The sequence below is a fragment of the Gobius niger genome (genome assembly GCF_951799975.1).
Source record: "Gobius niger genome assembly, chromosome: 1".
Lineage (NCBI taxonomy): Eukaryota > Metazoa > Chordata > Actinopteri > Gobiiformes > Gobiidae > Gobius > Gobius niger.
In genome coordinates this window covers 51,636,168-51,663,755 of record NC_136852.1, presented here as the reverse complement: position 1 = coordinate 51,663,755, position 27,588 = coordinate 51,636,168, and the positions used below count along the sequence as shown (strand labels likewise).

The 27,588-nt window shown below is 41.2% G+C and overlaps 1 protein-coding gene across 1 annotated transcript in view; it reads right to left on the bottom strand.

The window, feature by feature from the left end:
- Positions 1-27,588, bottom strand: part of galnt9 (polypeptide N-acetylgalactosaminyltransferase 9) — a 119,474-nt gene that overhangs the window by 87,362 nt on the left and 4,524 nt on the right. Inside the window, exon 2 of the mRNA XM_079567852.1 lies at positions 15,546-15,726. Within this exon, the coding sequence (XP_079423978.1) occupies positions 15,546-15,726 (181 nt within the window). The remainder of the gene's footprint in view (positions 1-15,545; positions 15,727-27,588) is intronic.

The window sequence follows — 27,588 nt, the reverse complement described above, 5'->3', positions numbered from 1 at the left end:
TCGCACCACACAGAGTTTATTCTTTATAAAACGTCTTGTCTATCGCCCACCTTTGTGCATTACTTGCTGCAATTTCCACATGTCGTCTTTAAGCTTTGAGTATTTCCTGATTCATGTTAAAAAAAAGCATATTTTTCCAACACACACACTAACATATTCCAAAGGCGTTTGTATGGATGTTGACAAAATTACTACCAGCATCCAGTGAATCTCCGTTTTGCTCCCAATTAATCCTAAACTCCGCGCGGTTTGACAAACGCTTCTCACTCGCCTCTGCTTCCCCGTATCCACAGATTCAGCCGCGAGTCATTTCCACATAATGAGGTGTCGCTAATAATTGCTGTGGATGAATTATTAACAGGGGATTTTTGGCGGCGACGCGTTTCATTGTTCTCCACGCAACAAGAACGACGGGCGCGAACCGATCTCCGCACAAGTCAAATCCGTTTTAGTCGGCGCTTGTTAGATCGTCGCGGCTTTTGATCAGCACGAGGGAGGTGAGGTGACAGGCTGCAGATGTTTACGTAACAGGCAATTGACAAATGTGATAATTAGACAATATTTTCGACTTGTGTCCTCCATGTAAAGACAACAGAGCCAGGTGGTTACATGTACTCGAGCGCTTGAGTAACTTTGTGTTGCAACTGCTTGGAGTAGTTTGATCTCACTGTTCTTTTGCTTCTACTTGAGTATCGTTATTTCAAAGTAGAGTTGCTTGAGTAGGACAGTAAAAAAAAGTGACTCATTCCACTGTGGCTAAATCTGCTTCATCATACGTCATACATAACCTTTTTGGCTACTCTACCCTCCTCTAAAAGACAAAACCGATAAAGGGAACACAATTATTACAACTCTCTGCAATGTTTTAATTCAAATCTGAATATGCTGAGTAACACGTACGGCACTCGACATATGAAAATGACTAGAAATGTTTAAAATCAATTTTCAGATGAACTCATTTGAACCAAATAACAGCTTTTCGTTTTGCCATTTACACATCGAAATGTTTCTGTTTCATCTCTTGCGGGTGCACATGAGGACAGATTTGTACTCCCTAAAACAGTGTTAATGTTAGTGAGGTGTTATTGCCACCCACTGCATTATTCTGAAAACCATAAAGTCACTGAAAATTGTGTCAGAAAAGGTGTTAAGTAACATACAGTGAGTGGCAATTGTGAGTCACAGCAAAAAGGTTTCTGTGTTTTCTGGATCTATTGTAAACCTGTAATAATGTGTGCTGTACATGACTGGGTTGGTCACGTTTGAATCACAAACACATCTTTGATCACAAGGATGTAGCTTTTTTAGAGCTTGAAAGCCTCACCTCAGTGTGAATGCAATTATTAGAGATGCACCGATTTTTTGATGCCGATACTGCGGTTTGAGTATCTGCCGATATCCGATATTTACTGATACTGAGACTTTCTTAAAAGTGGCTTTCTCTGAGTGAAAAATGTAATTGACTCTGCTCCATTGTAAGATCAATAAAGCCATATTGCATTGTCATGTTACAGATCAATTATAAATTATAGCTATTGATCTGACCAAGCCTTGATTAGTTTTTTAATTAGCATTAGCGGTTGCTCCCGCTAGCTTTAGCATGCTATTGCTAACCAAAGAAATGTGCGCGGCAATCAAAATACATTTGCAAAGGTTAAAACTAACTCAGCGATTGAATTCTCCAGGTTGTTAGCTTTACAATGATATACAGCATGCTCACATTCACTTAGATTTAGGGGGTAAAAGTTGTGTTTTTAAGGTGTTGAGAGCCAAAACCGATATCCAATACCAGCATCGGATCGATGCATCCCAGTAATTATGAGATAAATGTGACAGCAATGCAATCAGTAGACTTTCCTATAGGCTTTTCATCGTGTAAGCAACAGAACCACACTTGTATGGAGTCAGTTTCGGAGTTACACCTTGCTCGCTATGTCGCAACTTTTCTCGAGTTGGTTTCAAAGTCATGAGTTCAAATGCGTGCCCTTGACTTTCAGACTGTGTGATGTTTATCTGCACATGCTGTGATCTGTCTGACCTCCACCTGTGAATCGCTGCATCATGTGGAGTTAACTGCGTCGAGAAGGCCAAAGGCCACGGGACAGAGGGAGCAGCGAAGGGGCAGCTGAGAGGAGCAGGTGGGGACGCTGTTTGAACCTAAAGCTCTACACCCGTAACCTCCGCTTCTACAGTTTTGACAGAGCGTCCCCGTGTTCATCGTGTGGGCGTCTCCAAGCGCGGCATGTGTTAGCGGGTTCTCACCTTTCAACAATGAGAATTGGCAAGAGACGCACTGGCAATTATGTGGGACTGCACAACAGATGGCCGATTATTCACTGCTGAATTAACATCGTACGCAAAGTGCATGTTGAAAATAAATTGTAACTGTAAAACATCTCACTGCAAGTCTATAAACCGCTAGATCAAACAACCCCTAAACTTATAGCATGCTGTCATTTATTTAACTAGTTCTAATTATTTGAATTTGTAGGTTTATCTTTGCATAGGTTTCCTTTCGTTTCCCCATACCACTAAAACATGTACAATAGGTTAATCCTCCAGCCAGGTGCTTGTGACCATTAGCTTGGCTCCACAATATGAAGGGAAACAACATTGTGACTTTTATATTAGGGTAAATATAGAAAGTCTATATTTCAAGGGACAGTGTATTTATGGAAAGAGCAAGTCTAAACTTATGGGTTTATCTTGCTGATATCCAGAAAAGAGAAAGGGAGAGAGGGATATTGTACATCCAATTACACAATAGAGATTTTTTTTTTCGCTCAAACTTGGCTGTAAATACTGTTTAAGTGGCGCTAGTCCGCAGTTAGCTTTGCCCGTTAGCCTGTTAGCTTCTTCTTCATGATTCCATTAATGTGTATTGGTGGCTCCGACCCGGAGGCAGCAAAGTTGCAAGCGTGGTTTTCAGGCCAGAGGCACCAGGGGAAGATGAAAGACCCCCCCCCCCCCCCCCCCAATCATCCCATTAACACTTGTACCCACAGAGGGACTACGAAAAGGATTTATTAAGGTTATGAGTTAGTGCTGCTTTAATGTTATAACATCACATTACATGCTCTGCATCATTTCTACGCTAGGCCTTTCCACAAAACTAAGGTGCTTCTCTTGCCTGATACTTAATATTCTTTGCTTGATTGAGGACATCAATCTTGTTCGTAAACCAATATGTGATGAGAAATCCAATGCTTCAAATATTGCACAGATACCATGTATGCATGAGAATGAGTGACATTCCTTTGTAGGTGTATAGCACAACCGTCAGGAGCTACGGAGAAAGCTTTGTCTTACAAGCAGCTATCAATCACCCGCTCCAGAACATCTCTCCTGTATTAGACAGTAGAGGTAATAAGGTCAAACCAAACACAAGGGAGGCACTAAACGCATTATATACTGTTTTTGTTGATCAGCACAAGCCGTGTTTGTCATCTTTGGTTCATTTACCTTTGTCAATGTTTTTTTTGGAGATCCTTTTCCACTGAGTTTTTGCAGATTGTTTTCAGCAAATTCATAGCTTATTTGATGTGCAAAAAGATAGCGCATAAATATGACTTTATGTTTTGTTATTTTGTCGAGGCATTAAACAAAGTACTCATCTAGTCAATGTTTGCAGGAAGGAGCAACAGAAAAGACTCATCCTGAAGCTAACCATTCATTCTTACATTCACTAGCAGGTATTAAGTGATGCACCATTCTCACAAAGTTCCTGTTTCTGCATTTTTATTTGATGTAGGATACACGCATGCATAAGAAGGAACTGTCTTTGGTGCCAGGTGTATTGTGTATTGTGTCAGACTTCATGAGCAACGATCAATCACCTCCAGGATCCCAGCCCACATGTATTAGACAGTATAATGAAATATATACTGTACCTGGCCATAAAGATTCAGTTTATTATGGAGCACCGTGTGTATGCCTAGCTATACTCTAAACCCCACGCTCTCTCACTTTCCATACAGGCCTGTTTTGATTGATAACCCCTCCACTGTATCATTCGAGCTCTTCCTTGTGCATTTCCTCTCACTGGTTTCTCTATGTGCTCTCTCAATCAGCGCTGCCAGGTCTATAAATGCACTGATAGAAGCGAGTGAGTACACGGGGTATCTCAGGTGCTTCCTCTGAAAAGGGATGCGGCCTGATATTACTGTACTCTGTCACATGTGCTCAATAGGACTGTAGCGCCGGGATCTATAGACATTGTAATGAATGTGACTGGAAATGTCAAAGGGGCGAAGCAACCTCATCACTTCTGCCAGAAAGAGGTGTCAAGGAGGATTTCGGGATGGTGGAAAGGGATATTGTGGTTCCATTCGCCTCCTTCCTGGGTTTTATTGGAAGAAGTCTTGGTGTAAAGTTAAGGTTCGTCTAGGAGGAAGGACGCAACCACTAAAGCCATAAGAATCAAATTAGATCAAATTAGGTTCACTAATTCACAAACATCGACCAAGATTTCAACCAAGAGTTTTAAAGAGGAAGGAAGGAAGGAAGGAAGGAAGGAAGGAAGGAAGGAAGGAAGGAAGGAAGGAAGGAAGGAAGGAAGGAAGGAAGGAAGGAAGGAAGGAAGGAAGGAAGGAAGGAAGAGGGAAGGAACGAATGGAACGAAAGGAACGAAAGGAACGAAAGAAAGAAAGAAAGGATGGAAGAAAGAAAGATAGAACGAAAGAAAGGAAAGAAAGAAAGGAAAACATTAAAAAGGAAGAAAGGACAGGAAGGAAGGAAGGAAGGAAGGAAGGAAGGAAGGAAGGAAGGAAGGAAGGAAGGAAGGACCTTTGGTCAGAGACCTGAACCCCTAAATTAAAATTAAAAAAATACAGTCAAATTGATTATGAAGGACATTTATATTACAAACAATGCTACAGTGGTTAAAGGAATAGGCCACCGTTTTTACATACTGACATATGTTCTTACCTCACTTTAGTCGTGTTAATATATCCCCGTCTAGTCTTTGTCCGTGCGCTCTGCCAGGCAAACGGAGCACATACGCAGCCTCTCCCACATGTCACATAGCTCCAAAAAAGCTCACGATAGAAGCTACCAAGCTCTTCCACGTGTTCCCTATTTAAATAAAGTTACCTGAAGTGTTTTCATGCGAAGTATATTTACACAGAAATGTAACATGTCGATTTTATAAGCAAATAAAAAGGGGTACTATATTGTGAGGCGTAATGATACGAGTAGCAAAACGTCCGCGCAGTAACTCCTAAAGACTTCCCCCGCTCACTTCCGTCAATAACCTTTAGGAGTTACTGCGCGGACGTTTTACTCCTCGTATCATTACGCCTCACAATATAGTCCCCCTTTTTATTTGCTTATAACATCGACATGCTACATTTCTGTGTAAATATACTTCGCATGAAAACATTTCACGTAACTTTATTTAAATAGGGAACACGTGGAAGAGCTTGGTAGCTTCTAGCGTGAGCTTTTTTGGAGCTATGTGACATGTGGGAGAGGCTGCGTATGTGCTCCGTTTGCCTGGCAGAGCGCACGGACAAAGACCAGACGGGGATATATTAACACGACTAAAGTGAGGTAAGAACATATGTCTGTATGTAAAAACGGTGGCCTATTCCTTTAAGGCTGCAGCACTTGTGTACTTGCCAACCTGTGTGAGTATATTTTTATCTCTATTTATTGTTTTATCTACTAATTTAGTGGTGTTCTACTTTGTATTATTACATTTGTTGTATTGTTTTTTATGATCTCCGGCAGCACTATGGAAACATTTTTGTTGTTTAAATAAAGTGGATTAACAAGTCTCTTCACTTCCCAAACCAAACCGAGATATATCCTGTTTGTCTATCAAACATCAGGGCTTTTCATAATAGCACATGAGGTAGAGCCGGGCCCAATTCTGTTTAAATTTAAATTCTTCAATTGGCCCACTGATCCCCCCCCCCATCTTCCTCCTTAAATGTGTACCTGTCTGCAGCAGTGTGGGGTCCTTGTAAAGCTGTATCAGGATGAGCGATCGACTCAACTGTGCATAATGGCTCTGAGCACTTTGGCTAGCGCTCATAATCTGACCTGGAACAAGCTATGACAGAAACAGAGCGTCCGATTAAGACGTATTCCTCTCACAACCCAATCCACCTTTCCTTTTAGTACAGTCTTTCATTCCTGACTCTCTCGCCTCCCTCTGCCGGCCGCATTCATCCGCTGCAAAAAAAAAAATTCCCATTAACCTCGCATAACCCCAGACAAGAGCATGCAACACCAAAGCAACTTTCCAATCTGCGCGGAGTCCTCTCAGAAAGATAATAGTTTGCCTTGTCATTTCTCCCCTCTATTCGGGAGATAAACTCGGAGGAAAAGAAAGTGCAACAGACTGCAGCAGGAGCCTGAGCACCGGGGAGACCTTGTGATCCCATTTTGCCGCACCGGACCGCTACGGGTGATGAGGTAAGCTTGTCTGTTTTGCTTTCTTTGCACTGTTCTCCGCTTATTACTCCCACGGTCAGACAAAGACACGGAAAGCAATATGTGCAGTAGCCTATATATTGTTCAAAGATCTCGTGAAAAGTAATGTTCTTTTTGTAGGTTCAGGTGTCAATCTCACCTCCAACCCACGGCTTATGAGGGAGAAACACTTTGCCGGTTTAAAGACAAACTACAGTGTTTTGCTACATTTGTACAAAAGTCATCTCAAAGGCAATGTGGTTAGGTTAATGCCACCCCCTAGTTTGGTGATGTTATACTCAACACAAGGCAACACAACTCAGAAAAAAGATGTGTACCGGCAAATATCAGCGCTGGGAAGAGAGTTTGACCATGAACAGGATAAGAACAGGTTTGATGAAAATGTACACTGCCAAAACACAGAAGAGCTTCAAGGATATCTCTGTGTGACATACAGTATATATTGTCAAGGCCATGGGAACCTATGGTGCTGAGGGTGCTGCAGCACCCCCTGGTGGATAGTTTGCACTTTGCAGGCAATATTAAAAGTGCACTATGCAACTTTTTGTGTTTAAAAAGAAGTTCATATTAGCGCATATTTGACCTTTCAATGACCCAGCGGTTGTATAGGTGGTTAGCTTAGCGCCTTTACCTTTACTTTCACGATTCTGGTCTTTAGGAAATAAATGTATATGTAACCATGGACACGGTTCTATCAACAGTGAAAAACTAAAAAACAATTAATCCTGGGCGACACAGTAGCGCAGTTAGCGCTCTAGCTTCAAAGCTAGAAGGTCTGGGTTTGAAACTTGGACAGGACCTTTCTGTGTGGAGTTTGCATGTTCTCCCCGTGTTTCCTCCATAGACATAACAATAATAGACTCCGTCTCCTCACTCCTCCCATAATAACAACGTTCGAGGAGGAAATCATGGCAGATTTACAGACTCCATACCCTGCTGTGACAGAGCATGCTCCTAAAAAGGGCATAAGGGCGGGATCTTCACTAAAGATTCGGCCCTCGCGTGACGTGTACTTCAATCGAAATTTCCCCCACTCCATTAGCTCTAATGCTAACAGCCTGTCAATCAAAGTCCGGCCCTCATTCGTATACAAGATTTCGAAAATGTTTCTTAAGAAAACCAGCCTGGTTGTTTAAATTGTAACTAACCCAGTGTTATCACAGGAGAAATATCTAGCTGTAGAAAGTTCCAAAAACTGAGAAACCAGGCTTTACCGTTGCTTAGAACGTGTGTCAAGTGCAATGCTAACTAATGGAAAACTAGCCCACATATGGAGATACTGCAGCAATGGCGGGCAATAGCGGCCCCTAGCGTCACGGTCATATAGCAGTGCAACCAGCAGCCATTGGTTTCCTCTGGGTATTATGGTTTCCCCTACCACTAAAAACATGTGCAATAAGTGAATCCTTCAGCCAGGTGTTTCTGACCATCAGCCTGGCTCCACATATGGAGATGGGTCCCCCTGGCGCAGCACTGCCGCAGCCCACTGCTCCCTACGGGTCGTCCAAGCGGCGTCGAAGAATGGGTCAAATGGAGAGGACAAATTTTGTTGTACAGTTGAAAATGACAAATACCTTTACCTTTACCTCCTACAGGCCACTGATGGTAAGCAAAGGTGCTATGCTAACCACTCAATCCAGACTCTAAGAACCCCCTGACCAAAAATCTTCCTACAGCTCTGTATACAGTAGTGCAAACTGGTGTTTTGAGAGCGGAAGACATAAATATGTGGGATTACAGAAACATGCGTAAAATGAAACAAAACACCATGTTATTCAAAAAGATATAACAATCCAATTTTATTAAAACCACAAATGTTTGAGATTAATTACTGAACTTAATTTTCTGCAGATAATTATATATACGTGTACAGTATATTCAATGGATGTGTTCTAATAATATACATTAAGGGGGCAATTTACCAAGCTTTAGCTCATGTGCAAAATGAGTAGCTTGTGCAACAGTCGATCAGCAGCAGAAGTCAATTACTAATTTTTTAACTCACGCAGAATTCTCTCATTTTCAGATTCGGGGCCCTAAAACAGCGATAAGCCCAAATACAAATGATACATTCAGTGCAGCATGCCCACAGAGAGTCATATTCCAGCTTGCACCCCCCTAAAGTGTTTTTTTGAATTACAGTAACTATCATTAAGTGCCAAATCCTGTTCTGTAGTGTCTTTGTTTGTGCACATGAATGCTTTTTCTCTGCACAGCCCAGTGAGCTGCGATGGTTGCCTGATCCTCCCAAGGACAGGCAGTGGGTAGAGATGGAAGAATATAGAGCCTCCTTAAGTCCATGTGTGTGTGTGAGAGTCAAGACCGTCACTCCAAACGTCAAGGACATAAGCCGAATACAGGCCGCGCTCACAGAGGAGGGATTACTGAGGAGTGTGACTGTAATTATTATCAGTCACTTTAGCCGCACAGAGCGAGACAGAGGACTTTTGAGGTGCTTTCTGAGACAGCGGGGGTTATTGGGCAGTCATTTCAAAGGCGCACCCTGTTCTAAAACAATAAGGTAACACAAAAACGTGACTCGGTTCTATGTGATTTATTCCAAAGCCCATAAAAATCATCCACATTCAGCAGTTTGTATTAGGCGTATTTGTCACTTTCTTTAATGTTTTCTCACAAAAACTGCATTAAAAACATGGCAGTAGACTTCAGAGGCAGCAGCAATCTCTCTGAAGACTGTAACGCGCTATTGCAACTATGAAACTTAACGTGTGCATATTTCTCTAATACAAATCTGCTCAAGTGCTTCTTGCTGCGCTGCCAAGCTTCCCCAGGAAACGTAACCAAATTTAAAGTATGCCGCCAACTCTCTTATCATCCACTAGACAACATTTCTGAATTGCCTGGCTCTATTCTTTCAATTACATCCTTGTCGAACAACTCCACAAGTTGCAAAAGAGCACTAGACTAAAATCACTGCAAACATAAACAGTGCTCCGCCTGCCAACGCACAGCACAGCCAGAGGTGATGCTAACCTGGCAACACATCAGCAGCAGGATTCTTACCGCGGTTTCTTTGTTGAATTTATGATATTTTAGAGGTGGTTGACAACTATCCTGCGGTTAAACATTTCGCCCTGTCTAAAGCAACACAAGAGGGACATTGTAGTTGTCTTTTCAGCCACAACAATGCAACATGTAAGTGCTTTTCCATGAAGACGTCAGTGATTGTTCAGCTCTTCACCCTACTTGAGGGTTTTGTCATTTGGCACAAAACTTTCCTCAGCATTGTGGGTGCAAAGACTATATAAAAATATAAATAACCCAGATTTTAAATGTTTTGACCGTTGAAATCGGTAAAGAATATTCAATGTAGGGTCCATTTTCCAACAAGACAATACGAAAAGTTTGGAAACCTCTAGACCAGGGGGTCAAACTCATTTTGGGTCGTGGGACGAAATTCAGCCCCCACGGCGGGTCGGGGGCCGCATATAATAGAGAACATTTTCCCAATAAATGAATAATAATGAGCTGTGATTTGGTCAAAGCCCAACTTGACTGTAGCTTCATTAATAACAACGGCTTGCACTTGTATTGCACTTTACAAGCCTGTGCCACAAGTTCATCAAAGTACTACATAGTAGTCCTTATTCATTCACTCCGCACTCGGTGGTGGTAAGCTGTTATTGAAGCCACCGCTGCCCTGGGGCAGACTGTTCACTCACCACGTGGCTATATCATGTGCTGTTGTATCCTGAGCTCTTATTATGTCAGTGCCCTCTGCTGGACACGTGTGGAACTCTTTCCTTTTTTTAAATGTAATGCCCCCGTGGCTAGAATGAGCATTCTGGTTGTTCTTAAAAAAAATCATAACTCCACACAGGAATGGACTAAACCGACATGAAAGGAATGTCCCCCCAGAGGACCACATTACGTTCTATTACTAGTGAAAACTTTGGCTACTTTTAACAAGATGGATAGAAAATGACAAATCCCACAACAAAAGCCTGAGCTCAGTAGTGCTGTGCTGCTTGTACTTCAGAAAAAATAATGCTTCTCTTTCTTTGAACTCCCAAAACTAAAAGCGCTCCTTTCACACTTGCCATCCTTCTTCAAAGTGTTGTTATTGCTACGTAAACAAGAAAAAAGAAGAATATGGTTAGCACTTTTTTTTTTTTTTTCTGGTATTGATTTTTAGTTTGTGTGGAGCAGTGTCCTCGGGCTGTATCAGACCCATTGGTATCGGGCTTATCTTTGGCCATGGACCGTTGTTGGATGGAGCAGATCCATCTTGGCCAAGTCACTACTGGTCTGTCGAGGGGCTAACACATAGGCGCGCACACTATCATTGGCCGCGCACTCCCTCGCCTAGCTCTTTAGTGTATTAAAGGGGATAATTGATGAAGTTCAGAAGCACGTCTCGGACACTCCCATCCCGGCACATGTCGGTGTAACAGTTCATCTTGCTCAACGGCCACTCCTCCATCCCATTAATCCAAGTCCGCGCTTTACTGCCTATCTGTGCTCGTGTGCTTCAAAAAAGAGATGTGGGACGCAACAACAAATAGTCCCAGAGCAGTGGAAATTGTTGCATTTCTTTTAACGTATTTATCAACTGCCAACTTGAGTGAATTGCTTATTTAAATGAGACCAAATAAATGGATAAAAGTGTAAAAAATAAAAGGAAAAAACTGAAAGCGAGAAACAGAGGCGAAAAGCAGAAATACCAACAATTTTCACCGTTGCTTAAAGAAGAACTAAGTAGCTTGTTAACCTTTATAAATCCTTTTCGTAGTAATGCACCCTTGTTCCTTCCCTGCTCCGATCCAGCGGCGCAATACACACTAATGGAATCACGAAGAAGAAGCTAACAGGCTAACAGGCAAAGCTAACTGCGGGCTAGCGCCACTTTAACAGTATTTACAATCAAGTTTGAGGGAAAATAGTATCCCCATTGTGTAATTGGATGTACAATATCCCTCTCTCCCTTTGTCTTTTCTGTCAGCGTAGTATTTACTCTCACGGACAATTAATGCGTAAAAAAAAAAAAACGCAACATGCTACGACACCTGCAGTGGCGCTCATGACCTCTAGGGGCATGAGTTACTTAGTTCTGCTTTAAATTCAACTATAAAATCCTTTCACAATCCGCTTTTGTCTTTTGCAGCCCCCCAGTTGAATTAGTCAAATTACCACAAGACAAAAAAAAAAGCGACTTCCCTCAAATCTTTGCATTTCCTGCGGCTGATTTAATTAATGCGCCCGTTCCCTTTTAGCCCCGTCTCTTCGTTTCCTCTATTTTGTGGGCAGGGGAAAAGAAAAAGTGCCTCTGAACAAAATGAAATGGACGGTTATCCCACTAAAGCCCTGGGAAAGCTCTCTCGGTCATCAAATTGTCTGGCTGTGTCTTTGCCGGTTTCACATTGTTCCACTGACAATGTGTGATAGAAAACGCCACTAGCAGCCATGATTAGCCCCTCCGCCCCAATCTGTCTCCCACTGCTGCCACTGAATCACATCTGTGCAGCTAAATATAACATTTACAGGAAGAAGACCATTAAGCCCGCTGGCACAAGGTCCACTGGGTCTCCTTTAGAGACATTGAACCTAATAGTAAGTAATACAAAATGTCTTTTATCACTAAATTACAGAATGGTGCTCACGATATCACTAGTATCTTGTTCATGCTCTTTCATGTCGGGGATTAGGCGTGTTGAAAATCATTTTCTCTTGTGTGAATCCCCAGGACTGGAGATTTGGGATGGCTTATGTAGTTCACAAGGCCTGCTGTGGCAAAATAATGTGCATTTACCAATTTATATCTAAAGACGAGTAAACAATATTACATAATTTTACCACAAATACAATAAAGAGTTCATCCATATGGCTCACTGTTTCTGATCAACATAAAACTTGAGTTGTATAATTTACTGCAAAATGAAAAGTCCAGCCTGCGCTATTTTACTCTAGTTTCAAGTAGACGTCGACGATATTTGGATATTTTACACTATTGGCATAATCGGCTGATCTAACGCCGATAAAATGCCAATATCTCCAGAACCGAAAGTGGTAGAGACTTCCAGTTTTTTTTTTACCTTGCTTTAAAATGATGAAAATCTGAGACAAGTGTATACACCATGGATCGCATGTTATATATTTCATGTTGCAGACTTTTGCTTATAATTTCTGAGCCATAAGAGATTTACTGTTTTTTGTTTATGCCCCTAATAAAGCGCCCTCTGCTGTCACAGTTCAACACTGTCACATTTTACAGTTTCGAAGCATCATACACAGGGACATTTGGAAAAAAAATCATCAAAAATATTGGCTGTACATATTGCGTTGGCCAATCAAAATCGCTAAAAATCTGTGTCGGCCTTCGAGAAACCCATATCGGTCGACCTCTAGTTTCAAGGATCACTTTTACAGAGTAACATTGTATAAGAAGACAGCAGTATATACCATGTCTTGTATTGTTAATAGCAACATAAAGCTGGCTTTATTGAACACCAAGGGCATTATACTCATCATGTTTCCGACTCTGTAATTCAGGCGTGAGCGACTTTACAGGAGTCTGTCTGTCCCATATCACTGCGGGAAATTAAGACCATAAAACAACATATGTACATGAATGTCCCCCAGTGGAATTCATTATGTTTATACTGGGGGTATTTGCATTTCTAGCTTGCTTTTCAAGTAATATAACCTCTTAACCCCCACCTGAACTAAGCTCATTCTCTCCAGTTCAACTTTACCCAAATCTAAAAGGTTACAGCCTATAGGCCAGTGTAACGCCTCATTTTAAAGCCAAGACCCACAAAACTCATCTCAACTTTTAACAGGTGGTTAAAGGGATATTTTAGGATTTTTGATATAGGGCCTCTTTTCCTATTATCCAGAGTGTTGTTGATTTCTGGAGATTTTTTTCATTTTTTTTTTCATTCATGCAGTTATATTATAACTATATTTGAAGAGTTTAGTTCTAGGCTAGTGCATGTCTATGGTAACTAGTAGCCTCCATTAAAAACAGTCTAACCCAAGCACAGTGCATGAAGCAAATCACTTATTACGCCAGACTACCCATGTAAATGTCTGTGTTGACTGAATTATGTTTTAAATATAATCATTTTGCATTTAAAAGAACTTATATTTGAGCAGCATCAGATTCCTGGTTGTAAGCTACGCAGTGGCGGAGTGATCTGCTCGGTTAACGGATCTACAGTAGTTTGTTTACCTGCGGCCGGCATTACCACACGTGGAATTCACAAAGGAGCTTTCAACAAATCAGATATGGCAACGTTTGGAGGACGACCTGATGATTTTGAGGAGGTTTTTAATGCAGGCAACTAGTTACCATAGACCTGCGCTATGTACTATCCTAGTACTAGCTTAGCACCGCTAAACTCTTCAAATATAAGGACTGCATGAATTAGAAAAACAAAATCTCCAGAAATCAGCAACACTCTGGATAACTAGGAAATGAGGCCCCTTGTCAAAAATCCTGAAATATCACTTTAAGAGCTTAAACATGAGAGGAATTTTGTGCTTGTGCATCGTATAAATTAGCAAGTCATCTTTTCTGGTTCACAGAATTCAGTCTGCCTTTCAGAGAAATTCTGAAGGTATTTTCATCAAGCTGGGATTATGTTTACATTGTATAGAACTATTCAACATACACTGCACAACACCTCATTCCCTTTCATCCTTCAATGTCCTGTCCAATAAAGCCTCAGGGTTGGATCTGAACATGCTTGCTACTTACTATAATTTGAAAATCACACATTATCTAAATAGCATACAGTACAGCACAGTCAGTTTCTTTTTATTACACTTTCCAGCACAATTTTAAAACTGAGCGTTTTCATCAACTCTTAAACATGATTTGATTTTTGAATTTTTCCCATTTTATCTCCACCTCTGCTGTGTTCATCCTCTGTGCAAATCGTGACAAAATGAGCATAAGCAGATTACAGATCAAAACGTGTATATTTTCATTTGATGCTGTCCTCACACCAACCCAACAGTGATGCACTTTTGACCCAGCCTGAGCTGAATAATCCTACCATCCAGAGTTTAACTTTACAGCTTAATCATTCGTGACGCACCCCTCGATTTGCTGGCACTGCAGATGAGCCGGAAAAACATACCACTGCGCTTCAATATGAAGACGGCATTGTGGGTTTAACGAATAATAATGCCACTTTCCTGGCACTGGGTCTTGTCGCACAATATGTGCCTTTGACAAAAATAGACTCAATCGACTGCTGCAGGGGTTGAACTGGCAAGTGTTTCTGTCGTTCTCACGTTTTGTGCTAAAACAGGTGTCGGAGACAAAGAAGGTAGAATGCAGAATTAATTAAGAGGAAACGCTTTTTGGGAATGTTTGTGTTCTTATTTATTGTTTCTTATCATTCTTATCCCTAGGTAGTACAATTATAAATTAGTTTACTCCTTTCTCAAATGTTGCTGAATTGAAAAGAAAAAGTGTTAAGAACAGGAACCGATCCTACAATGTTTGATTTATAAAACTAGCGCCCTACGAGCTGAGCTAAACCTCTGTGGGCCGAAACGAGGTCCCAGCACGCCCCTGTGTAAGAGTTTTCCATTGTTGCAAAGTTATGCAAAAGGTTTGGACTTGTGTAGGTAAAAGGTTGGTCGAGAATACAACAAGGCAGAGCTGATACTTCCGCGAAATCAGATCAATAAGCCATTACAATCTAATTGGAACCAGGTTTTAGGGTAAATAACAAATAACAGGATGGAGCTAATGGCAGGTCAAACTCCGCCACACTGGAGGGGAATAAATGCAAGTTTTCCAGCCAAAAAGACAAGGGGAACTCTCTTCAATGAGAGGTGAAACGTCTTCTGTCTTTTGAAAACCTTGGGTGGTGCAAGACATTTTAAAAAGAGTTGCCATGATAACACTAAGGGGATCATTAATCAAGACAAATAGCGAGTGCAAGCTGGAAGATTACATATAACTATTTGTGGGCCTGCCGCACCTAATTTGAAATGTGCGCGTATTACATGGCCCCCAAACCTGATATGTCAAAAACTCTGCTGCTGATCCACTTTTGCACGTGCTATACTCATTTTGCACGTGAGCAAACTCTCGGTAAATGAAGACGTGCAATGAAGTACACACTTACTTCTTGGGCCTGTAGTCTGGGATGCTTCTGTCCAGAGAGATACGGTCGCTGAGCTGGGCGTTGTACCCATACTCCTCGTACTTTCCCTCAGCGTCGTGACTGTCTTCTCCCAGAGTGGCAGCGGCTCCCCCTTGTCCCAGACCCCCTGGACCCTCCACCAACCCCATGGGCTTAGCGAGACCTGAGTGGGAAAAGCGGAGACAGAACAGTCAAAAAAAACAAAAAACAAAGCCAGACCATGCTCTCGCACACACATATATAGACCCTAAAGAGAAGCAGACAGGTGAGAAGAGAGGCCACAGAGAGGGGCAGGAGGCTGACAGCTGAAGAAGAGCCGCCATGACACCTTTGAGGCGCTTTCACACGACATCATTACACTGTCTGTCAATGAGGGAGCTGCAAAATACTCAGAGACGTCTAAAAGATGTCTCGGGGAGGGAAAGAGGAAATATGCACTCTTTTTTTTTTTATCACTCACTCTGTTGGACCGTTAAAATGAATACAATTCTCCAAGTCTATCAATTATCACATTTCTTACTATGAAACCATTCTTGCTTTTTCCAGCTTTGATAACATGCTAGCATTTTCACAGTGGACAGGAGTGGACTATAACTCAAGTGCTGCTTTTTTTAAAATTTGGTTCACATCTAGAGCAGCCTGCAAAAGTGGGTCTTTCTCTCTTCCCTGATTCAGCAGATGGACGCACAGACAGACAGTAAACAGTGTTCAGCTCTCTCTCTCTTCACCCTTCAGGAAACGCGCACTAATCACCACATTTGGATGGTCGTTGTCCTCTGGTGCTACTGAAGATCTGTAATTGGGACTGAGTTGTGCAAACTGGATGTTCCCTCGTGTGGGATTAGTGATGCCCCACGCCCACAATCGTTGCTGCAAAGGTGGCATTGTGACAAGCACTCCAGACTCCTGGCACTGTGGTGGCCACTATGACATGCAACATGGGCAACTACTGTGCCCACAACTATTGCTACCAATACTAACTGTAAATATCATAGTAGGCACTGACTGAAGAATATAAAACGAGCACAGATGCCCCCTATACTAAACTTACTGTACAGCTGCTGCTACTACCATAGAGTGAATATTATGTTCAATCAACGCACTAAAAAAAAAAAGCTTCTCGTATTATGTGGGGTTTACTACTGGGTCAGACCAGTGGCAGCACAATGGATGGGTTAAATGCAGAAGACATATTTCCCCAACACATGAAGAAATACAAATGCACGTTACATACCACATTACTGAAACTATAACAACACTAATATGAAGAAGTATGGAATAGAGATGCCCCATACCCGCTGTCCATTTGGTTGTGCTTAGGTTCACAACAGGGGACGCTGTCTGGACCATTGCGGCTGCTGTCAAATAAAAGCTCCCCCCCCTCCAGCACAGACTCAGAGCACTCAGCCTCCGCTTGGTCTTGGAAATAGGACAATGGCTGCCAGCTTTGTTTTTTTGGCCCTTCCAGTGTCTCCACTTCCTCTGTCTTGATTGGAAGGAAATGCCATTATGGTCAGAGGATATGCTTAAAATTAGCCTTGGAAATTTGATTTGCCCTTGCTTTATCAGTGGCTTTCTGACTTTCCAAAGGCAAAATTGAAATGATGAAAATCAGAGCACTATAAAAAACTCTGTGCCATTGACATTTTTTTGATAATATACTGCGATGAGTTTAGTTATACTTTCATTGACTGATACTGATTGGGGATGTTTACATTGAAAAGACGATAAATTATAGATTATATAGATTATATAATATAGTGTTAGATATCTGATTTAAGATGTAAATTTATCTTATTCATATTTAACTAAAAAAAAGGACAATGCTGCAAAAACAGCATAAGGACTTGTTAACAACTTTCATTCAAAGAAAAAAAACATATATCACAATATCCTTCCGGCAGCACATTTTTCCCCCTGTACTTAGTAGGTTAGACCATCAGAGCATCCCTGAAATGGCCACTGTCTGGTTAAAAATGTATGCGCTCATATTCATGAGTCACTTTGTGTAAAAGCTTCACAAAGTGCAGATGTTGCAGAAGACGCTAAAGGCCAAGGACAAGCACCAGCAGCCACAACAATATTGTACACAGTCAGTAATAATACTCTCTGAAAGCTAGAACTATGCTATTATTAAAAACTACACTATATGAGGAAGAGCAACACAAATCATGTAAATTGTCAAACACTACATCTGATTATGCAATAGCATTATATTCTTTAGGTGTACCCAAAATGTTTCTTAAAGGGTCAAAAGTGGAATTAGTATTAGGCGAAGGGCCAAATGAATAATCTTCTGCATAAAACATTAAAGGTCCTATATCATGCAAAATCGACTTTTTGGAGCTTTTAGCCATGTTGTTATGCTATTTCCTTATCAAAAACACCCCCAGAGTGATTTGTGGCTTCATTCACGCAGCTCTCCGCAATCCTCCTGAATCCTGCTCTCTGAGCAGCTGCGCCGCCCTCTCCGGTTGAACGACTGAGTGTTCAGTTGTGTCGTAACAGCGGAACGGAAGTGCTCAGCGTCTGCAATGTAATGCCTTACAGCGTGATTTTAATTTGTAAAATCAACAAAGAGAATTCTTTTTTTTTTTTTTTTATAATTAAAAAAATTAAAAGGATGTGCCCGAGGTGCTTCCAGGTCAGCTGAGGCCAAAAGAAACACATCCCCTGAGCGTCTGAACAGATCAGTCATGTTTGCGCTGCAGCTGTGAAGATGGAGCTCGTTGCAACTTATTCTGGACATCTGTTCTTTATTCTTACCTAACGATAATGTCACAGAGAAAAAGAAGCGCGTTTGGCTACGAGGACGGGAGTTTATTCAACCTTTTTCAAGGAGAGGCCACTCGTCTAGCTGTTTTTTTTCTCCGGGATTCAGCGACTATCACCAAAATATTGTTTTTCTGTGACTGTCACTGATGGATGTTTGGTGAACCTTCACCAGAATCAAAGTGGATTAACTTTTATAACCAACGCAAGTCCCACAATGTAAACAGCGATGGAGCAGAGGGTGAGTCAATCCAAACGCGGGTTAGCTTGTGTGTTAGCATATTAGCATGAGTGTTAGCCATTTATGAAGCTGTGTTGCAGATGTCAACTCCGTATAACTGCATCGTGAAGTAACTTCACTTATTGTTGTTTATTTATATTACGGTAAAGTTGTATGTGCTGAGAGAGGGGGCGGAGTTAACTGAATCGAAGCGTTGTGTCTTCCGGGTTCGAAAAATACCTCCAGAAAACACTTATATTTATCACAAAAATGAGTGCTCCATAGTGGTAGAGGTACAATATATCATATACATGCCTATACTTAACTTTGGAATGGCTAAAATAGCATGATATAGATCCTTTAAAGGCAACAATGAACAGATCTATGAAAAATATATTTATATATAATATTTAACTCTTGATAACAAACTGTTGTGGGTGTCCAGAGCACTTGACTGTACATATGGACACCTGTTTAAAATTTCGGTTATACGTAATCTAAACCACGCCTTAACCAGGCCTACATTAGAACTAGATGAGGTTCTATACTTCATTGTAACATATCATTATACATACATAGCCTTAGCATAATTATGTGGTACAGCTCCCAACTTCTTGTACCTTGGAATCGTCTTGGCAGCAGAGCTCCTCTCGTGAGATCCATTCTCCACAGTGAACTTCAGCATGTCCATCATCTCACTATGAGGCTATTACAGGCCAACATCTGCTTCTCCCACTCAAACCTCCTTCTCCATCTGAGCTTGAGGCGGACACGCTGCACCCTCTTCCCCCTGCTCCCAATCTGAATATGATTGTGTCTGTCTGTCAGAGCCCTTCACCAGCGTCACTGTGTCCAAAGACATCGGACGTGCTCCTGACCACGCATAAAGCTGGCCTGTAATAGAGCGGCGTATTCAGATAAGTGCATGAGCTTGATTTTTAGATTTGCTTGTGGAGGGAACTGTGGTGCATCAATCTGTCTGAAAGGAATAGGCCACCGTTTTAAAATACTGAGATATGTTCTTACCTTAGCTTAGACGAGTTGATGCGTACCTATCTGGTCTTTATGCATGCCCTCAGTCACGTAAACAGAGCACAGACGAGGAACTATAATGTAAGTAGTAGTTGTATAATAATACAGCAATATAACTCCCCTTTTTATCGGCTTAGAAAATCGACATGTTTAATTTTTTTTCACTATACTTGGATTGTGTATAGGCTCATGTAACCAATGCTTAAATAGGGAAAATGTGGAAGAGCTTCGTTGCTTCTAACTTCACCTCTGTTTGGATCCATCGATGAAAAGAGGAGAAGCTAAATGCTAACGGCGTCTGTGCTTTGTTTACGTGACTGAGGGCACGCGTAAAGACCAGACAGGTGCGATCAATTCATCTAAGCAAAGGTAAGAACATATCTTAGTATTTAGAAACGGTAGATGTATCGAGTTTTTTTGCATTAAATTGTCTCTGTAGATCTTGGCATACATTGCATATTGTATTGTACTTACTCTCTTTGTTTAGGAGAACTTTTCATGACCAGATCTTTTTAGTGCCATAATAATATTAAGCCATTCTTTCTTTATCATACCCAAACAACTTTAGGTTTACAAGAGTTAGCAGTCGGGTAGAGGAAAACTTGATTTTAATGACTAATGATAACTCAAACATATACTACAGTCTTGATGGTATGCAGCTGATGTCACATCATGTCAACAACCCAAAAGCCAACATTAACTTATGAAATGTATTATTATTGGTTTTGGCATTCTCTATAGAAATACTATATCACAAAACCTTTGTTAGTGTTTGGAAAATGGTTCACCAACACTAAAAGAGTCTATATATGTCACCACAATATGTTGCTTTTAGCCTTTGGAAGGGATTCTCGAATTCAAAGTTGACCTTATTTTTGAATCAATAATTAAAGAACAGAAGTGTATTTGTGGCCAAAGTGAGGGAGGGGGAGATCTAAATATTGATGCTGAGTAGAGATCACTGGTGTCCCACTGAGGAAGAGCAAGCAACATGTTTTAGAGACATTTCAACCCTGCAGAGACCAAAACAAATGCAAAGCCTGAGTGACAAGGGATGGCGTTAATTTAGCGCAGCGACTGTGAAGGCAACGCAAAGGCATGTCAGTACCGTAACAGCTCAGATTCAGAAATGAGAGCAATGCTGCTGAATCAAACAGTTGGATGTTGTCCTTGTGAATATTTTAAGCCATGCTGGTCTTTCTTTTTTAAATCTGGTTTAGCTCAAGGTAAAAGGAAGAGCAATGTGGATCGATGAAAATACAATGTTCTCTATTTGAAATACTGATGTGTTTAAAGAGTGACTGAAGATTCAAAACAGGACAGTTTCTTCTAGAATTAACTTGCTATTCTAAAAACATAAGAATACATTTCTGGAGGGGCAGGGGGCAGTCTTAGAATCATTGTCCTCATTTAAAGGCTCATCTCACAAGAGCGAGTTGCGGAGACTTTGTGGAGACTGCCGTGACTGACAGTCTCCGTAAAGTCTCGGCTACTCGGAATGATTGCGTGCATGTAAAGGTTCTACTTCACCAGCCTGGAGACTAGTTGGAGACTAGAGTTGCCGCTAGTCACGCAGATGTCTCCGAGACATCCCCTCACAATAAGGCAAGTCTCTAGGTAGTCTTGGTGAAAACAAGTTTGATTTCAGTTGAGTCTCTGCATGGTCTTGGACAGGTCTATGCGGACACCAGCAGTTGTGTCGCAAATACTATTTGTTGTCCTCAACCTGAGACATTTCTGTGACATCCCCGCAATTTGTCTGAGACCCACCCGACACCAAAGAGATCTCAAAGAGTTGTATGGAGTCTCTTTGAGATCTCCTTGGTATCCGGGTCTCGGGTATTCGCAACACAACGGCTTGAGACCGCATAGACCTCTCAGAGACCATACATAGACCTCTCAGAGACCATGCATAGACCACTCAGAGACCATGCATAGACCACTCAGAGACCATGCGTAGACCATACAGAGACCATACATAGACCACTCAGAGACCATGCTTAGACCACTCAGAGACCATGCATAGACCACTCAGAGACCATGCGTAGACCATACAGAGACCATGCGTAGACCACTCAGAGACCATGCTTAGACCACACAGAGACCATGCGTAGACCACTCAGAGACCATGCTTAGACCACACAGAGACCATGCTTAGACCACACAGAGACCATGCGTAGAGCTCTCAGAGACTATGTAGAGACCTCTTGGAGATTTTTTCAAGTCTTCGCTGAAATCGAACCTGCTTGTTTTCACCAAGACTAACTGGAGACACGCCTTATCTCCAGGGGACGTCTTGGACACATCTTTGTGACCAGTTGCAACTCAAGTCTCCAACTAGTCTAGTCTAGGCCGGTGAGATAGGCTCTTTATGCTTTTAAATTGCCCCTATAAATGTGTTGTTAGAAGCACACATTTTAGCACTTTTTTTTCCTTCAGAAATGCGTAAATGGGACTATTATGAGTTACAAATCAATAACACTAGCTTTGTATGCATTCGCACATTTGGTCACTTGTGGTCGTTAAAGCATGTAAGGCAGCAAATGGATGTGTGGGATGCCGTACAGAATGGAGCTATTCACTGTTTTACCGTCACATCTGTGTATCTTTTCTATCTTTTATGGATGGCTGGATTTTGCAGATTGGGTGCCGCATTCACTCACAATGACAGTAGTGCCAATAGGGAGTCGAAGGCGATTTGAATACAGCCTGCTCTGTTAATATGGACTCTGGAAAATAGCGCCGTTTTTGCACCAGCTTGTTTCTATGGCGGCTTAAACCAACACAACATTAGCCTTTATGAGGGCTTTTAAGCATCTGCATTCGTGTCCCCATTGAGAGGCGTCCCTATTCTAAACTAACAAAATTCCTTTTCAAAAACATACATATATTCAAAGTGGACCCAGCCTTTTCAACTACAGCATAATTGCTTAAAGAATACTTTAAATACTTGAATAAACATTTTGGGGTGTTGAGACACTATATTAACACTAAACAACCCAGTACAGATGACGACTAAGAACTATTGACTCCTTTACGACTGAGAGCTTACACAAACATACCCCAGTTACTTCTCTTGTTGATTCACTTTACTACTGCTACTAATACTCCAACTACTACTACTCCACTGATGCTACTACCATGATCATTGCAATCTGCTCAGCTAGTTTGGTAAATGTCAAACAAAATGTTATTAAGGATTAACCACGCCTCAGGGCAGAATATCCAATAACTTAACAACTCCTCGATTTGTTATTCATTGGACTAAAGCCGCAGGAAAGCCAACACACTCATTTTAAAGTATAAAATATTCAAATTCAAACTTCCAAAGCACTCCATGACAAGCTCACGTCAACTCATTTGCGCTGCTTCTATTCATTATTTCTGTTTGGGCTTGTGGGTGGTTGGGGTCCATCCCGGCAACTATGCAGGGTCTTAGGCGGTCAATTAGCCACGGGACTGACACGTAGACACAAGCATTCGCTCTCACATGAAGCAACAATGGGACGATCTGAATATGCATGTACAGTATGTGACAAAAAATGAAAGAAACAAAGAGAGAAGATTTCATTCAGATATTGAAATTTGCTGCTCCCAGAATCAACTTGTCATTTCTCTAATCTTGAGGCCAACTATTACCAACTGACAACTCACATCTAAAACTGAGAAACAACAGCATTTAACAATTCATATGCAAGTTTAAGTGTTTATCACTTTTCAGCTGGGTCCTTTGTCTCCTGTGTTGTCATAACGTCCTTTGTAATGTAAATTAACATCATGTAAGATATATACATTTGTGACCCATCACGGAAATGGAGGACACAACTCGGTTTTGGGGCATTTTCAGTTGGACATAGATTCAGAAAGTGTAGTCTCCAAGCTTTCTGGCAACGGTACTTAATGGCTTTGCACAATGGCTGGAATGGAATAGTTGCAAAAAGAAAATAATGGCGACAGCCTCTGCAAATAGCAACATGATTTGGTGTCTATGGGAACTTAAATATAATCTACCAAGTTTTTACAAGTTCTGAAATGCTCAAATTTTATGCAACTGTGAAGGACTTTGAATTGCCTTGTGCTCTACAAATAAACTTGCCTTGCCTTGTGATTCTTGTATTAGTTGAGCAATTCCTATTTCCGGGGTTTACACAGTCAGAAGCCAGTAAATGTAATGCAAATGTAATGTTTTAATGCCATTTTAATGCCAAAAAACATACTTTAATGCCACAAACCCAGAAAAGAATCAGGGCATATTTCATTTCTGAAGATTTACATACATTTCATCAAACAGAGGAAGGAGAATTGGACAAAACAGCCAACTTTTGAGCTAAAAAATAAATAAAATGCGGTAAATTTCAGCCCAAACTGCAACAAATATGTATTGGGCAATCATTTTGGCAGTGTTAATGAACTTAAACAGTAAAAAAAAAGTTGATCAGTGTCATAATTATCTGAGAAAGTTTGATTTAATACCAGTTTGAATCCACTTTGATGCTTTATAATGGCCTTGATTTTGTCACAATTAATTTACTGACTTTTAATGCCCCGAACCTGATCTCAGTCTTATCTTAAATGGCCTTTTGGATCTGTGGACAAATCTCTTCTAACCACTGAACCACACTGCCTGCCTCGCTGTGACAATCCTGCAAAACTGACAACCTCCTCTCATAGCGACAGCGTCACCATTCACCTTTTAGTCAATCAGCGGCCACAACAAAACAAATTACACTCGAATCAAAACCATCAAAATTGCCCTGGCGAACACGCACATGTGCAATCAGGAAGGCAGAGGGCCAACGAAACATCAGACACATCTTTAATTATCAGGCCCGGCAATCGACCGAGCGCCGCATGACTGTAGGCCAGAGATGTAAATGTGAGGGATGCTCGCTTCATCTCAATTTGCCATTATTGTCTGTGTGTGAATGCTGATTGTCAGGTGAGCGCCAGAATTCATTAAAATGATTCCTCAAGGCAGTCCCGAATTGATTCTTATCTGTTTGTGAAATGGCTTTGTCGAAACGGCGGCTCATCTGCATATCATTATTGGAATATATTTCATTTAATCATTCCAGGGGTCCGCTCTTCACTCTCCTGCAGCGTGTTGTTGTTTTGCGATGATGGCACATTTGACAAAAACAACACATAGATGCATATCGGTGTACAGACGGTACATCAAGTGGATGCGGGGGAGAAGAGGAGGGAGGGTGTATGACATTTCTCATCAAGTCAGTGGCCTGCGGGTTTAGCATGCAAACAGCGCAGGCGTCTGGGCCGTAATGGGTATTATAGATAAAGGGGCGTATCTGGCATGGAGCGTAGAGGCCGCCATTCCCGTCAGCCCCAACACATGAAGAGGAGAGGGGTGACGTGCATGATGGATGAGAAGAGACACTCAGCCACCTCAGACGTTTACAAGACAGGGACACAGCAAAGACACTTGAATTATGCAGTTATTGTAATATTTCTTTCTTTATGTAACTGTTGTAATTGTACTGTGCATTTCTTTCACTCCTGTTTAACGAGTAAAACTTTAACTTTCTACAAATGCCAGTGTTGTACATCATGTATGGGTGCCTGCTTAGAAATTTTCTAAAGTATTTGTACATTTCTAAGAGTACTTTAACAGGCATTTGATCTCAGATGATAATATTATTCCTAAAAATCGTCTTGCTGGAGGTTCTATGATGGAGGGCTGGTTTTGGCACCCAGGCCTGTCGTTGCATACTCCTGCTATTGGCAACTTAAAAGGTTGATACTGTATACACAATTAGACATATCCCCTTTTCTTCTTTGCTTGTTTTGTAATTTCTTCATGCATCTTTCCAAAATACTTTTTTATTCATGTTATTGATTTTCTGATTATTTAAAGGGATATTTTAGGATTTTTGACATAGGGCCTCATTTCAGAGTTTAGTGGTGCTAGGCTAGTGCTTGGCTAGTGCATGTCTATGGTAACAAGTAGCCTGCATTAAAAACAGTCTGACCTAAAATGACTACCAGTCTACCGATATAAATGTCTGTGTTGACTGAAAATAACTCATATTTGAGCAGCATCAGCTTCCTGGTTGTAAGCTACGCGGTGGCGGAGTGATCTGCTAGGTTACCGTATCTACAGTAGTTTGTTTACCTGCAGCCGGCGTTACTACACGTGGAATTCACAAAGGAGCTTTAGGCAAATCAGATATGGCAACGTTTGGAGGACTACCTGATGATTCTGAAGAGGTTTTTAATGCAGGCTACTAGCTACCATAGACATGCGCTAGCCTAGCACCAGCCTAGCACTAGCCTAGCACCACTGAACTCTTCACATATAAGGACTGCATGAATAAAAAATAAAAAATCTCCAGAAATCAACTATTACTATTTTTTACACTTTTTAGTCATTTTGTTAAGTCAAAGATGACCCTTCTGTTATACTGTCAAATGATCTTTCAAATCCCAGTGTTAAAAACAAGTGTTTTGTTAAAAAGGGAACAAAAACAAATCCTGTTTACTGTTTTCATTCAGTCTGATCTCAAATGGTAAGTAGTTTGTATTTGCAGAGTCTGATGCACTATGTTGTCAAAACATTGCTTCATAAAGCAGCTAACAGGCTTATAGGAGCACCTTATTTGATTAAACCAACACTCCAGGACTGACAGGGGGAAAGCAATGCTGATACCAAAGTCATTACAGGTGAACAGGAGGAATATATTAGAAATGTAGTCATTAATATGCAAATCTGGTATCACATATTCTAAATTATTTTAAAATTCGTAAAAGATAATGTCTGTTTCATTAAATTACATGATTTGACTGATATGATTAGTGATGTTTTTGGCACTATAGACAAAATACATTGTACAGTAATGTGTGATTTTATAATCTACACTGAACATGGATGGAAAAAAATAAAACACTGCATCCTGTGTCTCGTCTTATTTCAAATCAGGATACACTTAATCCTCACTAATCCTTCTCATTCTTCTCTTATTGCATGAGCTGCTTGACCGTGCTCCATACAACCATAAAAGCTGAACTCTTTGACTTATTTATGCCTTTCGAATGTAATTACCACGACTCCCACACAACACCACTGGTAAAGGCCATAAACAACTCTACGAATGGCCAATTACTCCATATCGCTGCTGGACCTGGTAATGGTTATTGGCACATGGCGTCCTCCCGTTGCCACAACTATTCCCCATGGCCATAGCACACAATTTGTCGCCAGAGCACGATTTATAAATGAGGGTTAGTGACCTGCGAGACGGGCATATGATTAAGTATGTCATTAAACTAACTCTAGAGACGGATCGCACTGATATTGTGAGAGCCGCCGAGTGTTTTAAGCATGTGCTCGAACAGGTACATGTTGCTACTCGAGAAAATGACACAGTGATGTCTTTTCATGTGTCAAAGGCAGATTGTGATAACTCATTTTGAGCTTGTTATGTCTATGACTACAGCACATGAGGTTCAGTTATAGTCATTTTCACCAGGTCACGGTGGTGGCTTTGTACACACAGGCCAATGTCTGCAACATGTTTCAAATGTGGATTCTAAACCTGAAATGCATTTATTTCACATTCAGTGCACATACATGAACATGTGCAACAATCCAGAACTGTTTGTGCCAGTCCCAGGAAAAATAAAGATAATTCCTTCTTGCCACCAATGTATGACCCAGGTGTTTGTTTTTCAATCCTATATAGTCCTAAGGCTTGGGATGGTCATGGCACTGATCTGTGACCTCTTGTGAGCTCCACAGTGTATAGCAAAACATTGCAGGTTGAATTTCGCCTGACAAAATATCACAAGTGATATTTAGTCTGGAGACCACCAATTTATTTTCTCGTAGGAGAGGTGTGGGTTATACGATCGTCCATAGCCGTTTATTGGGCGCTACGAATGTCTATCATATGCGTCTGCACGTAGCCACAGCCAATTGTATCATCGTACCCAATGATGTATGACGTTCCCACTGTAAAATTTCGAGCTAAACTATTTAGAACACGG